The sequence below is a fragment of the Anarhichas minor genome, unplaced genomic scaffold, assembly GCF_050575085.1.
Source record: "Anarhichas minor isolate MPS153535 unplaced genomic scaffold, ASM5057508v1 ptg000007l, whole genome shotgun sequence".
In the NCBI taxonomy this organism is placed as follows: Eukaryota; Metazoa; Chordata; class Actinopteri; order Perciformes; family Anarhichadidae; genus Anarhichas; species Anarhichas minor.
The window spans coordinates 19785028-19800000 of record NW_027466453.1 but is presented as its reverse complement, the minus strand read 5'-3'; the positions used below and the strand labels follow the sequence as shown (position 1 = coordinate 19800000).

Below are 14973 nucleotides of genomic sequence, written 5' to 3'. Positions count from 1 at the left end.
AGCGCGGCTCTCCATCTGTCTTGGTTTTAGTCCATCTTCTCCCTCTACATCCGTCTCTCTCCCTCTCTCTGAGGCGAGGCCTCCGAATGCTTTAACATGTTCTGGATGCAGACTCAGTCAAGCATGTAGCAGCACACACTGGCCCACATGTGTGGGTGTGTGTGTGTGTGCAAAGTGACACATTTTTCATTGTTTTAGCTCTGCCCTCCAGCACAGTGGATTTGAAATGAGACGTTGATGTTCTGACTTTCAGCTTTGAGTGTTCACATCCATCAGACCAGCAGATTTACTACAAAATGTTTTCAGTGACCTCCTTTTTGAACTTCAATAACACTATATAGTCTCAAAGTGAACCAATCATTACAGGCAACATCTTGGCTTCATAGAAAAGGTTGGTAGGTAGATCTTTACATCATGTTTCCCACAAGTGTAACTAATATTGGAAAAATAATAATCGAGGCTCCACGTGCTCTATTGAACTATTTCTATTTGTACAACTTCTCCTGACCTCTCCCCAGTGCTCTGTGTTCAGCAGAATGCAGAACTGTCATTTTTGTCAAGTGACTGTTGGTGTCACAAAATATATAGCATATAAATATATAGCACAAAATATATTTTTTACAGGATCTGGTTCGTGCAAATAGTTTATTTCGGGTGAAAATGTAAATGAAACATGTAGAATATTGTGTTTTTGATGCGTCTCCTGACGGAAGCGATGGTCACACATGATGTGTTCAAGCGTTTAAAAGGTGAAAACCTGACGATGATGTCTTCTGGCTTTGATAAACGTGTATTTTTGGCGAAACATACTTTTCAAACCCGCGGGCAGTTTTGGGCATAAAGACATAAACATTTCACATAAAAGAGATCACAGACTTAAAACAAACCAGCAAACTGCATCAACCAAAGAATTGTCTGTCCATGTTTGGTGAAATATAGTCAGTGCTCAAATGATCCTTAATCCTGTTATTAACATCGTGCATGCTTATGACATAATGAAGTTTAAAATGGGTCTAAGATGATGGGCTTTCAACAAAAACATAGCGGGTGATGAACATAAAGGTCAAAGCTGCTGATCATTTTTCACGTCAGCAAAGAGCAGAAATAAGGAGGCAGTTTGTGGAATTTGGCCAAATTTCCAAATCAAAAAAATCAATCTCCCGAGTCAAGATCTTTACACGGTAAAAACGTTTTGTACTTTTCGGTAATAACCGTGTTCCCTCTCTTCTTCTTCTTCGTGTGTGTGCTTTAACAGGTGCTGTGCGTGCCTCCAGCATCTTCCCCATCATGAGCGTGGGTCTGCTGTTCCTCGGGGGGCTCTGTGTGGCCGCCAGTGAGTTTTACCGGAGCCGACACAACGTGATCCTCAGTGCAGGGATCTTCTTCGTCTCTGCAGGTCGGTCTGCACTGCGTGTGTCTTTTTGTTAGAATTACAATGTCTGTCCTCGTTGTTTCTTTTGTGTGCACCAGTGTAGATAAAGTAGGCTCTGTATTTAGAGCAAGAAGGTGTTGTTCTTCACTGACGGACACTTCTTTTACATATTGATTATATTGTTTCTCAGAAGAAAAAAAACGAATTGGCTATTGATTAAGAATTGTTGCTTTTTAGCCTGAATTTTAACCCTCTTGGCTGCACATGTTTTATATGTTCGTTGTATTGATTTTGTTGTTTGCTGATGTCACTGATGAAATGTTTTGTATTGAGTTTTCTGTTGTATTGTGTGTTTTCTCCCGGTGCGTCTTATTATTTTTGCTATGCAATGACTCGATTTCCCCACAAGAGAAAATAGGTTCTTAGGGTTTAAATTAGATTGAAAAGAAGCAGATCTGTTTCAACTGATCGCTCTCCCCCAAAACACGTCCCTCAATGTTGTAAAAAAAATAGAAAAATTGTCCTTTTTTTATTTTTTATATTTTAATTATTGATAAAATCCCAGACTTAAAAGAATAAATAATGAACCCTCTGTAATCTCCTTCCATACACCTAAAATTGCGACTGCAAACTTTGGTGCAGCAAACTGTGATATGTAAGCATACTGATGCTCATCTCCATGACAGCACAGTTAAACACAATATAGCAGCCATCTTAGCTGCATAACCAGCCGCACTTAAAATACCCCGACCCGATTCAGACACGTCGTATTTATATAATTCAAATTTTTAATGCAAGGATGCTGCTTTTGAGATAGCAACACAGGGCTAGTGTGTGTGTGTCGTCACTGTGGAGCCACTCTAAACAGAGGAGGTGCAGCACTCAAATATTTGCAGAAGGAGCCCGTCAGGCATCTAAAGCACACAGAAGTGGCTGTGTGAGTGTGCAAATTTGGGCACAGCAGCTGATTAATCAATCAGCAAGAATACCATGATGCCGCTGTGATGCACTGCGAGGGTGTGAGCGTGTCAACACGCATACATGCTCACACACATAATCTATCACATAGATGCTGACACTTGGTCTCCCATAAACACACACACACACACACACACACACACACACTTGTGCTCTTGCCCCTGACACACACAAAGGGCTGTAAAGTACTTGCTGTTCAGTGGGATGTGTAGGGTCCCATTGGGTTTTGTAGTAAATTCATGGAGCCAAATTGGTAATTATTTACCACAATAGTGTGGGGCTGATTCTGGTTAATTACAGCTGGCTAATTGTCCCCATTCTGTGCGTTCCACCACACTGCATGAGCACTGTATTCTGGACTAATGATATGGAATAAGAGAGTCCAGCTGTGTGCAATGACTCTCTCTGATGCTCTCCTCCCGTTACTTTGCTTTATTTCATTTGGCCGTCTCCCCGTCGTCCTCTTCTCCACTCATTTCTCTCAAGTCTTGGCTCCGACAATCTTCTCTTTTCTCAAATGTTCATTCACTTGTACTCTCACTAATCTGCCACTTTATTGTATATTTAACTGTGTCGGTTGGTCGTCCACTTTGTGTTCAGACTGAAATACCTCAACTACATTCAAGTCCCCCTCTGGATAATTAGTAATAACTTTGGATTCCTTAGCTTTCCTTAAAGCACCGCCACGGTTTTAATTTGTCCAACGCTTTGGTTTGTGGCTAAAAGCCTGCAGAATTAAGGGCGTTAGTTGTAAACATGCTAAACCAAGATGTTGCTTATCGTGAACATTATACTTTCCAAACATCGTTATGTTAGCGTTGTCGGTGTGAACATGTTAGCATGCAGATGTTAACATTTAGCTCTAGCACGGCAGACATGTTTGTTTATTCTTCTGCATTAACTGTAAATCTGTTCTTTGTTTTCTTTTAGTGGCCGATCTCTGCCTCTTGCAGTTTTTGACGTGTGCTGTTTGTCTGGATGAGTATGGAGTCATAGGAGTGACATAATACAGAATAAATCTGTGAATGAATGAGAGTAAATTAATTGTAATATATAAAATATTCAGAAACAATAGTAGAGTAGTTTATATGCCAAAAATGAATAAATATATATATTTAAAAAATGAATAAATACAAACAGATATAAATCAACAAATGAATGGAGGGAAATTGTAAATGCTTTTCTTTTCCTTTATATTTAGTTGTCTTCAACTGTATTTACCTATGTATCTATTATTTATTTCTCTTTATACTTTCCCATTTATTTTCAGATGTATTCTTTATTATGATACTCCTATGACTCCATACTGTTTGCCTGGATGAGGAGGTCACACTTGCACCATTTCCACTTCCATCTCTTAATGTTTGTCTCTTCCTGTCCTTCCCTTCCAGGTCTCAGTAACATCATAGGGATTATTGTCTACATCTCAGCCAACTCGGGTGACCCGGGTCAGAGCGACAGCAAGAAGTCCTACTCCTACGGCTGGTCCTTCTACTTTGGCGCCCTCTCCTTCATCATGGCAGAGATGGTGGGCGTGCTGGCCGTGCACATGTTCATCGAGAAGCACCGCAAGCAACGGGCCAAGTCCCGCACCGAGCTCATCAAAAAGTCCGCCTTCAGCCGCATCCCTTCCTACCGCTACCGCTTCCGGCGTCGCTCCAGCGTGCGTTCCTCCGAGGCCCCGAGCCGCGACGCCTCACCGCTGGGGAAAGGCGGCTACACGGGGCCCGCCGCCTCCGAGATGCCCATGTACACGCTGAACCCACGTGAGGCAGGCAACGCCGGCACCAAGCCTGGAGGCGGCATGGGCGGGCTGCTCAACTCGGAGAGGGAGTTCCTCCAGAGCAGCACGCTCACTAAAGACTACAGCAAGGACCCCAACCGCAGGACCACGCCCGTCTGAGAGGTGCCGGCTGCAGATATCGCCCAATCAGAGTATCAAAGAGAAGGATGACGAGAAATACAGGGGGGAGTGCAAGCTTAAGCAGGGGACGCACAGGGTTACGGGGGTGGGAACGGGGTTTGATAAACTATGACTGTGAACTGTGAACTTTTAGCCTTTGAACTGTGAATCCTGAGCCCTGTGAGAGTTTCAGTGTGTGTAGCAGGGTCGGTTTTCATGGAGAAGTTGTTCCCGACTCCACTTTACAACATATCACTGTAGTTATACCTGTGACTCCTTACATATGAAGGCACATTCAATTTATGTCCATGAGTGTTATGATCATAAATTGACTCTCTGGCTTTTTTCGAGGGGGAAACGGGATTGACCCAAGATCAAAAGCATATCGTAAGTGGTTTGCTGTTTGGGGCAACTTCTCCTTAAAATTTAAAATAATGTGAACTAAAGGAGAAAGGGGAAGGAGGTGAGAGACTCTGTGTGATCTTTACCTTTTGACCTCTGTCCTCCCGACCTTTTTTTGGGTAGCAGTTGGATTAGTGGCAGGGAGCAGCCTTAGAGCTCCGAGCTGTCTCTCTGATGACGATTTTAAAAAGTGCGGACGTTAACACCTCAGGATCGGGATTGATTCATTTTCAGTTCAGCTGGACTCAAAATATAAATTGAAGTTGCGGTTTGTCTATTGATGGCGGCACATTTGTGACACTAGTTATTATTTTCTTATACATATTGTATATATACTCCTTTCATATTGATTGATGGAAAAGCTGTCTTCTTAACAGACTGAACTGAAACTGAGTTGAGCTCATTCTTGGTAACATTTACCCCCATCTCTCTGATCCCAGGTCAGTTGTTAAAACCTGCTTAGTGGTTTTTGGGGAACCGGGTACACTGACTACAGATCAGCTGTTAGAGGAGGGGGGGAGGTGTGACTCAACTAAACTAATGAATCTCTTTTAGATGGTAACATAGATCATTGGTGCTTCCTTTTACCCGTTTTCAGCCACATAAGTCGCATCTTTATTTATTTTGTCACCTTAAAGAGGTGATCCGATATTTGTCTGTCTGTCCGCCTTCACTTGTCACCTTTCACCTTCCACATTTTTCCGTGTAGCCCCATAACTCACCTCACTGCCACCCTCTGCACACCTCCTCTCACCCTCTCCTTCTCTTTTAGGTCCTGTCTTCCGTCGGTGTCGCTCGTAGACTAGCTAGGGTTTGTGGAGGTTGTTGGTTCAGGGTACTGCGGAGAGGTGACCGCTGAGCTGTGAATATGCTTCAAGGCAGAGCCAAAAAGACATTAAACAAACAGATGGACTTTTCATTTGCCCACTACCTCTTGGTGAATATATTTCAGATGAGTTTAATAAAAAGTTGTCTTTTTCTTGCCAGAACCATTGTCAAATATTTCAGCTGCAGAAATACACACTGAGAAAATGCTCCCTTCAGCCTAAAGTACACCTCTCTCTGCTCTAATGGAGGATCTGCTGGAAATGAATTTAAAGATAAATAGATGGAATTGGCAGAAGTGTCATGTATTATTCAAAGGATCTGCGCCCCATCCATTCAGCTGTCACTCACAGCCTCTCCTCCTCTTTATCTCCACACATACTGTATACATCTGCACAAATGCAAAGACACACACACACACTGTGGCTGTGACAGTCATGGTCTTATCATATTTCAAACACCTGTACATTTCTTTTCTGTGACAGATTCTGGAGAAACATCAATACGCTTACGTTCATCTCTCTTTCTCTCGCAGACGTATTCACAAAGATGGTCCACTCTCTGACCTTCTCTGCGTACTTTGTTGGCGCCGTTTTGTATTGAAGCGTTAGATAAGAGGAGAGATGAAAATATATGATGTTGCATACGTAGCTCCCCATTGAAACATACTGGAACACTTGTTGCAGTAACCTACACATTATCCGGCTTTAGTTTTGCTTTTGGAATCCTGATCTTGAAGTGCTTGTCTTTTTCTTGGCTGGTTACATCGCACACAGTCACTTCTCCACTGGATCTCCCAACAGCTGGCGGTCTGTCGCTACCTCTGTCCAATGCAAATGTTGACAAAGAATTAGCAGGCGGTTGGAACGCATACAAAGACCCAAAAAGGCATACTTTGTGACACTATATTACAGATAGTGTCATCTGAGGTCGCATTAAACACCTGATCACACACACAGACACAAGGGGAGGAGACAAAATAGCCATAAATCGGAGAGGAAGGGAAAGAGCTGCAGGGAGAGAGAGCACGAGTAACTAGTGTAAATGTGAACCGCATTGTTCTCACACTTTTTCTGGGGCTGAAAGTAAAAGGTGAGAGTGAAACTTAAAGGAAGAAGAAAATGCATTTTTGTTTCCTTCTTTACCTCCCTAAGCCGCCATTGCACTGTTTTGTATAAACTAACCATGAAGCATCACCACGCTGAAACGTCACACCACAACAGTTATTACCCTGATAATAAACGATGTTTTAAATCTCAGTCACACTGTTTAATTTATGACGCTGCTGTTTTATCCGCTGTCTTTTTTACGCCATAAAGGGAGCTTAAAGGGACAAACGTGCATCACCGCGGACTTGCTCTTGCTGTCCTCCACGTGTAAATATAAATTTTGCAAGCTAACTACAACATCAGCAGTTGTCATGGGCTGTGAAAAAAAAGATTTCAAAAAACGCTTTTCTCCAAGCAAGGGCTTTTAATTTTTAAAGGACAGGAGCACACAAGGGCTTTTTATGCTCAGCGCTGCAGCGGCGTCGTTTTAAGGGTGTTATGTGGAAGGAAAGGCAAAGTACATTTGCACACGAACAACCAGCTGTATAGCTAACGAAGGATATTACACGCTTCATGCTAAAGAGAAGCGGAGGTAGAGAAACTGTACTCTCCTACTCGTGTTAGTTAGCCAACAGGTTAGCCTTTAGCTGCTTCTTTTTGGGCTAACTTTAGGTCAGATGGGTAACTTTCTGAAGTAATTAGAGATTAAGAATATTGCCTTAAGCAGAGGTAGGATAATTTTGATTAAGAATTATTTGAGTTAGCTTAAGGATGAAACATATATTAGCAAAATATTGTTAATCATACTTAGTGCCAAATATTACTCAAGATGTTTCCAGTATATCATGGCCTCCAGGTTAGCTTCAGATCACTGCTCCAAGTACTCTTCTTTTTTTTTGCATAGGATTTCCTGCAGTATACTGACTCAGCAGTAGTAGCTATGTAGCTCAGCACATCAGGCCCCTCGGATCCTGAGGGTCTGCTGGGGGTCAGAGTTCAGAACCGCATCCATGAGCCATGTCAGCATTGACCTTTCAAACCATGCATGCCATATCCATCCGCTTCCAGTGCTTACATTCGCTGCATCTCTAATCGAGTCTCAAATGGTGCCCTGGTCTCTATGCTCCGTAGGGATTCTGCTACATTTAAGACGCCTTACAAGCGCGTGTGGGGCCCGGAAAGCCCGTACTGTGTTTAACGATGTTTACTCCAATAGAGCACGGGGCGCTTTTTGAGACCTCACCTCTGTCTATCTCTTCCTACCGCCATACAGCTTTGATACTCTGATATCAACAACAAATAATTGTATTATTAGTAAAAAAAAAAAAAAAATGATTCTACTCTAAAGGTGCCACTGTGCAGAGGATGACTAACTCTGTCACATATTATAGTTATTATATCTATTAATGGGGGGGAGGGGGGGGTGATCGAAAGGGAGCAGCGTTGGGAAGCAGGGGTCGTAGTCTTTGTAATATTATATTATTCTAGTTTCATTTTCTACTTTGATGTGGTTTGTGAGATTGTGTTGTTTCGATCACATCGGACGCCTCTTGACAGGAGGCGAAGGAAGAGACAGTGGAGCGCTCGGACGATCTCTCGTGGACATGAACCTCACCTCACTGGTGCCAGAGGTCCACTTTACAGTTCATCAGCGGGACACTCAACACTGAAAGTGCAATACACACACATACATGCATTCAGAGTAAAGTTGCTATACTTGTGAGGACTTATTCGCCCTACAGGCTAAAGCTCTGTTACCTGGTACAGGAGCTGAATGCAGAAGACAATGCAATCCAATACAGCAGTCTGTAAAAACAGATACTTTTATGAAGCTTTAAAAGTAGCTGTTTTTTAATAAGACTGACAGGGACAAAATAATAGAGACAGTTTACAATGTGAGGCACTATAACAAAACTCAACCACAACCTCAACAATTACATCGATTTGATCCAAAGTGTTACCAAAATGTTTTTATTTCACAGAGGTAATGTTGTCAGGACAGCCGTGATGAATTGTATTACATCATGAAGGGGTTGCCTCGCTGTCTGCATTCCTATTTATTCTGTAACACCTGTCTAGATGGTTAGAAATGTCGTTACATCTTACCTTCTTCACTTTCACTGTGGCTCCGAAAATAAGTCCTCTGTCCTGGTCCCTACAGTAAAGAGAAACACAAAGCAAGGTGGGAGCTTTGGAGCACATATTGTGATTAAATATTCAAGTTTCTCTTAAAATATAAAAAAACAAAAACAATATAAATGTACCATATTGAGATATTAACCGTAAATTACGATATTAAATAAACTGAAACAATGGCCAACCTAAAATAAATTCAAATACAAAAGAAAATTGTTATTTTAGATGGTTTTATGTGTGGGATATAGGTCCTTATAAGTATAGAAACAACAAGAACACACTCCATAATGGTCCCAGACATATACACAGACAACCATTTGTGCACAGAAACACACACTCACACAGCACACACTCACAGCTTCAGCTTCGGCCAGTGCGGTGTGGGGAAAAGTGTGTCCTGTTAAAAGAAAAAAATCACTGTTGTGTTTGGAAAAAAAAAAAAAATCATTGTAAGTGTTTCTTTGGGAGAGAAAAAACAACAACAAACTGTTTCTGTCGCTGATGTGTCGCTCCTCAATGGAACTACAAGTACACTGAGCCAGCCAATCAAACACGGAGGACCAGAAGAACTGTTTGAGAAATGTGAATTTAATGGAATAGACAAACACATTCTATAAGCACTCTACACTTTGCACTTGCTACCAACACACACACACACACACACACACACACACACATACACATACACACAAACACGTACAAGGTTACTGTGTGAGGAGGGCTTACGGGTGGAGTTATGTGCCTGCATGTTTGTGTGTGTTAGTATTCGTGTGTGTGTGTGTGTGTGTGTGTGTGTGTGCAGTTAGCCTCTCCTCACCCATGCACCCAGTGCCTGCCTGTCCTGCCTTCAGACAGCTCCCAGATCAGCCATGGGGCTTCCAGTATGACCTCCTCTGCATTCCCACAACCTTTAACGGTTGCACTGGGATCAGTTTTAGAGCTAACTGCCCCGATCATTCCTCAGCAGACGCAGCCATATACAAGATACAAGGACTGTTTCGGAGTCAGTGGTTGCTGGCGTGTAATCATGACAAAATTCAATGATGATGAGTTTATGTTACAAGTCTAAGAGGGAAGTCGTGTTTTTTATTTCAACGATCCGACTGGTCTGTTGGGTTTTTCATTTTGACGCTCCTGCTGTTGAGATCTGACTTGTCGTCTCTGTCTGTGAGGCTGATTTAGGATCGGCAGAGGGGGCTTAGCGGGATAGACAGTAATCTATCGAGTCCCTAATGACAGCTGGTCTTGAATCAGCACAACCTGGTGTAGCCTGCTGTTCCTCGAGATCTCAAACTTCCCAGAAGTCCGCCAAAAAAAAACAAAAAAAACGGTCTAGCTCGTTGTGTTTAACTGTTGTGTTGCTGAGGATTTGTCTATAGGAGCTCTTACATGAAAGTATTTCTTCTTTCAGATGACGTGAGAGGTCGTCCCACTTGTACTGCCAATTAGACCTAAATGTTGTTAATGTGGGACAATACATGGAGAGACTCTGGACAGGTACATTGTTAGTTTTCAAACAGTATCTATGATCGAAATAGCAGCCATGATTTCATAAATTATTCTGGCCTTGGTGCCTATTAAGCCCCTTTTCCAGACTGCCCGCTTCCTCTTTTTTTTTTTTCTTTTGTGTGCCCGGTTTTAGCCCTTTAGCTAGAGAGATTTCGTACCTGTCTTGCATTTTAGACATATTATTTTGACAGGAAGTACAGAGCGATTAAAATCTGCTTTTTACGGTTTTGCCTCAAGCCCCCTCGTTCAGACAGTGTTGTTTACATGCAGAACATATCCGAGGCCGGCATGGTTGACTGACCAAGGATGAAAGGCCCAAAATGGCAGGATGTTTAAGCAGGCCTCGAGAGTTTCGCTCTGCATCAGGTGCATTCAGGCTCCCTCTTGCATGAATTGCTCATGAGCAGTATGGCAACGGTACATGTTAAAGTTTTCTTCCTCTTGAACGTATGTTATTGGAGTTTAGAGTGAAATCACGAGTCGGTCTTTTACAAACAAAAAAAGATAAAGTGATTCTTGTTGAGACAGTTTTTATTGATACTCCCAACAGACTCACAATAGATTTTCACACCAATTCCTACAATGTCTATGTGATATTGGATTACTACAGATTTTTGTATGAGTCAAACTCTCCTCTGAGGGAGCAATGCCCCAAAGAAACTAAATTGCCCATCACCTTCTACTGAGCCATGTTTTAGTGGGTAGAGTCGGGCTGCGAGGCAACAAAGCTAAGAGGAGACTCAGGAAGATGTCACTCAATTAGTCTCCACACAGCGCTGCCAGATTAACTGGAAACACCTGTGTAGGTGTTCAGAGGCTTTAGCTTTTCACGCCAACAGCACTGCTATTAGCATTTAGCTCAAAGCACCACTGTGCAGCCTCACAGAGCCGCTAGCATGCCTGCAGACTCTCTGTCTTGTTATTAAAAAATTAGATACAAAAGAATCTAAACCGTTAAATGACTGTAACCTGACTTTGTCCACTTTAAACTCACCTGACGACTGTTAGAAAACAAATGCCAGAACACAAACTCAGGAGAAGAGAGGGAGTTAGTGACATTTTATCTTTTTAATAATCTATTTACAGTACAGTGACAAAGATGGAGCAGTCCGTTCAGAGAAACACCACACAAAAAACAGAGTGAAAGATCCAGAATATCAGTGAAAACAAGGCTTAATATTGAGTTGTTATCGCGTTTATTATGTGTAGCAATGACGTGGCAAAAAGGCAAAAGTTTCTTTGTTTTTTTCAGGGAGAGTGTGTTGCAGGCATTGTAGCAGTTTGCTTTGGGGTAAAACTATTCAGCGACACTGGGAATCATCAGTAACTGTGTTTCCATTCAGTCGCCAATAGAAGATTAAGCAAACTTTTGTTTTGTTTGTTGCAAAAAACAAAAATCATGCAAATTAGACACTCAGCGTAGTTTAGTCAGAAGTTGGCGCTATTTGCTGGTCATGGCTGTAATCTACCAGTAAACACAGTAGAAGAAGAAGTAGAGGAAGCAAACCCTGAAAGAAAACAAGTCGACCTGATCAGTCACGTGAGTTCATTCTACAGAAATCTCTTATTGTTTAGGCAACAAATATACTTTGTTAAGTTTAGGAAAAGATCAATGTTTGGGTTGAAATGAACTCTTTCTGGCAGAAAGGCAAACTTCTCCCATGTGAGATAAATGTTTGCTACGTCCAAATGTATTCTTAATCCATTTAAAGCATCATCTCTTTTCAACAAAGGCAAAAATATTCCCTCAATCAAGCGTAAATAAATGTTATCTCTCAAGTGAGGAAGTTTTATCGAACTTTGCCGTTTCTATACAGCTTTTCTGTTGAGATACTTCAAAATGTCAATGGAAGCACGGCTAGTGTTGCCTCGCTGCAGTGACGAGAGTGAAAAAGGAACACCTAAAGACAAACAGCTGATGCAGCATCAACACATAAAATCCCCCAAAGATGTGGCTCCTAATTTTAAAACACGTAAAAGCGTGGCGATGGGGGATATGGTTCAAAGGTTGTAGGTGATCAACTGTTTTAAATCTGTGTCAATGGGCAGCTTTTTATCCTGCTCCATACCTCTGAGCCCTATCATGAGATACGTAGTCCTCTAAAAACACACACACACACACACACACACACACACACACACACATGCATGCAGAAACATGCTGGCACTCACATTCGTCTTTCTATACACAGGCGCACCGACTGTATAACTATCACAGCTCACACACACACACACACACACACACACACACACACACTCATATACAGACACACACACACACACACACATAGCTGCCAGCCAGTTTCACTGTATACTTTATAATGTAAACCTCCAACTAACAGCGGTCTGACACGGACACATGCTGTGAACAAAAGCACACTTTTACTTACATGATATAAATATGATTACCTATATCTAGAGAGAAGGAATATTATATACAGTATAATGAGTAGAAAATAAAGAGTCACCTTTTCAAAGTGCCTGTGGTGAGTTCATTCTGTATTTGAATGTCATGTGTGTCAATGCATGTGTGATCTTTTTGTTTGAAACCTACAACACAAACCCTCACACGCATACAGACGCACTAGATGCGTATCAGATGTGCTGTGTCAACCGTTCTGAATGAGCTGTCCGATAGATGACTCCCCTGCTTATCTCCACACAGATGTCTGAGTGACGGAGAGAGAGAGAGAGAGAGAGAGAGAGAGGGCGGGAGGAGGATGAGAGTTAAGAGGGGCGAGAGAGAAAAGCTAATGAGGAGACTGGAGGATGTGCCAGATTTTAGGTGTTTGAAGATGATAAAGAGAGGGAAGCATGCGGACGATGTGAGCACGCATGTATTTATGTGTTTGTTGTGTTTGTCACTTTTTCTGATCAGAGTGTGATTTTGAAAATTATAATATTCCTTCATCCCTGTGAGAACATTCATGTACAGTGTTCAAATCCAAAGTCACATCAGGTCGACCCCCATCTGTTCCCAGAGAGCGTTGCAGGAGCCAATCGATCCATTGACTTTGAGGAATCATGGGTGACCGGTGCAACCAGCTCAGTATCGTGGCAGTTCTTGAAATAGTCACGAAAATGCAATCTTTTGGTTCGTGTACGGGGACACGAATTATCTGTTTTTTCTTGTGTCGCTTAGGACGAAAATAACGCCAATGAAAGTCAATTAGGAGCGTTATTTGTGGTGGACACACAAATTAAATGCAAAAAGACAACTGTTGGTGGGCAGCAGGAGAGGTGGACGGCCCAACAACCAGAAGACCGGTGTGGTGGTTTTATTGTTGTCGTTTTGTTGCCTGAACCGATCCAAACTGTTCGTGGCAGTTTTTGTGGTTTAGTTGCTTAAACTTAACTGTATGTAGTTATTCTAAGCTCAGCCATGATGTTTTTCCTAAACCTATGTGGTTTTGTTGCCTACACCTAAGTTTGGTTTTTAATATGTCGTCCCAAAAAAATAGTTGTTCTGAGTGACAAGAAAAAAAACTATTTGTGTCCCTGTACACGAAAAACAATAGATTGCATATCGTGACCTTTTCACAGACTACCGTGAGACTTTGTTGGTACGACTCACCACCGGCTCGCACAACCTTCAGTGGGCGTCTAAAGCAGTGGTGACCACCTGAAGTGGTCGCAAGATTAATCTAAGATGTTGCAAGATGATCATCCAGGTAGAGAATCGGTAAAGAAACCTACATTTGTAAACACATTCAGACTTATTTTTTCAAATCTTTGCCCAGTCGTACCTCCTCAGGCCTCTGAAATGATTCCAATTCAAAGATTTTTGTCACGTGAGTTGTTAGTGCCGTTAGTCGCTGGTCACTTAGTCATGTGAGTCGTTATTTAGTGAAGTTAAAGGAACAGTGTGTGAGATTTCTCTCTCTTGCCTTCTCACTTTCCACCGCGGCCTCTTTGATCGCTGGTGTGTACGTGCGTGTGTCTATGTGTGTGTGTGTAGTTGGAGGAGCAGAGATGCACTCTGCAACGAGCTGTTAAATTACACCAAAACATAAATATGTACTAATTAAAAGCACCTGCAACGTCGGAGCTTATCAATACGCCGATCTTCAATAATTTAGCACCGGGGCACGTTTAACCCAGAGTTTCGGTAGCCATCCCTACCTTGATGTAATGTACAAACACAAACTAGAGGCAGTTTGTCCATTCAGGGCTGCTGTAGAAACAACATGGCGGTGCAAGATGGCGGACTCCCTGGAAGAGGACCTGCCCCCTATGTAGATATAAATGTATCTTATATTTATATAATATATTCCATTTCTGCCAATTAATCCCCCTTAAATGTTTCACACTGTTCCTTTAACGTCGACCACGTTCTTGTCCTAAACCTAACAGTGGTTTTGTTTCCTAAACTTAACTTTCTGTAAAGATGAATCACACTTCCACATCAAAAGGACAAGAATGTATATGTTTCGATACTTGGACCAATTTTACTTCTCCTCGCATTTTGCATTTGTGTGTGCGCGTGTCGAGCCCAATTTGTTTCTGATTTCCTTGTCACAGCAACACCATATAGAGTGTGTGATGTGAGACGGAAGGATTCAGCGGAGAGCTCAGATTCCTCTGCTGAATATTCATGACTGCGACATCACCGATGGAGCTCCGCGTCGTCGTCATAGAGATTAGAGCGGATGACGGGATTACGGGAGAGTCTCGGCCACGCTGGGATTGGCTGCCACTCTGCTTTTGTTCCTCTTAACTGCCTTTATATGTGACGTTTTGTCGTTCAATCTTTCCTCCCGCTCATCTCTTCTGCTGCACAGAGATACTGTGACCATCGC

At 42.3% G+C, this 14973-nt stretch overlaps 1 protein-coding gene across 1 annotated transcript in view; it reads left to right on the top strand.

Moving 5' to 3' along the window:
* The window catches only part of cacng3b (calcium channel, voltage-dependent, gamma subunit 3b), a 20281-nt gene extending 16001 nt beyond the window's left edge, over positions 1 to 4280 (top strand). Inside the window, exons 3-4 of the mRNA XM_076081484.1 lie at positions 1256 to 1396; positions 3742 to 4280. Of these exons, the coding sequence (XP_075937599.1) occupies positions 1256 to 1396; positions 3742 to 4253 (653 nt within the window). The 3' untranslated portion in view covers positions 4254 to 4280. The remainder of the gene's footprint in view (positions 1 to 1255; positions 1397 to 3741) is intronic.
* Positions 4281 to 14973: the final 10693 nt, after the last annotated feature.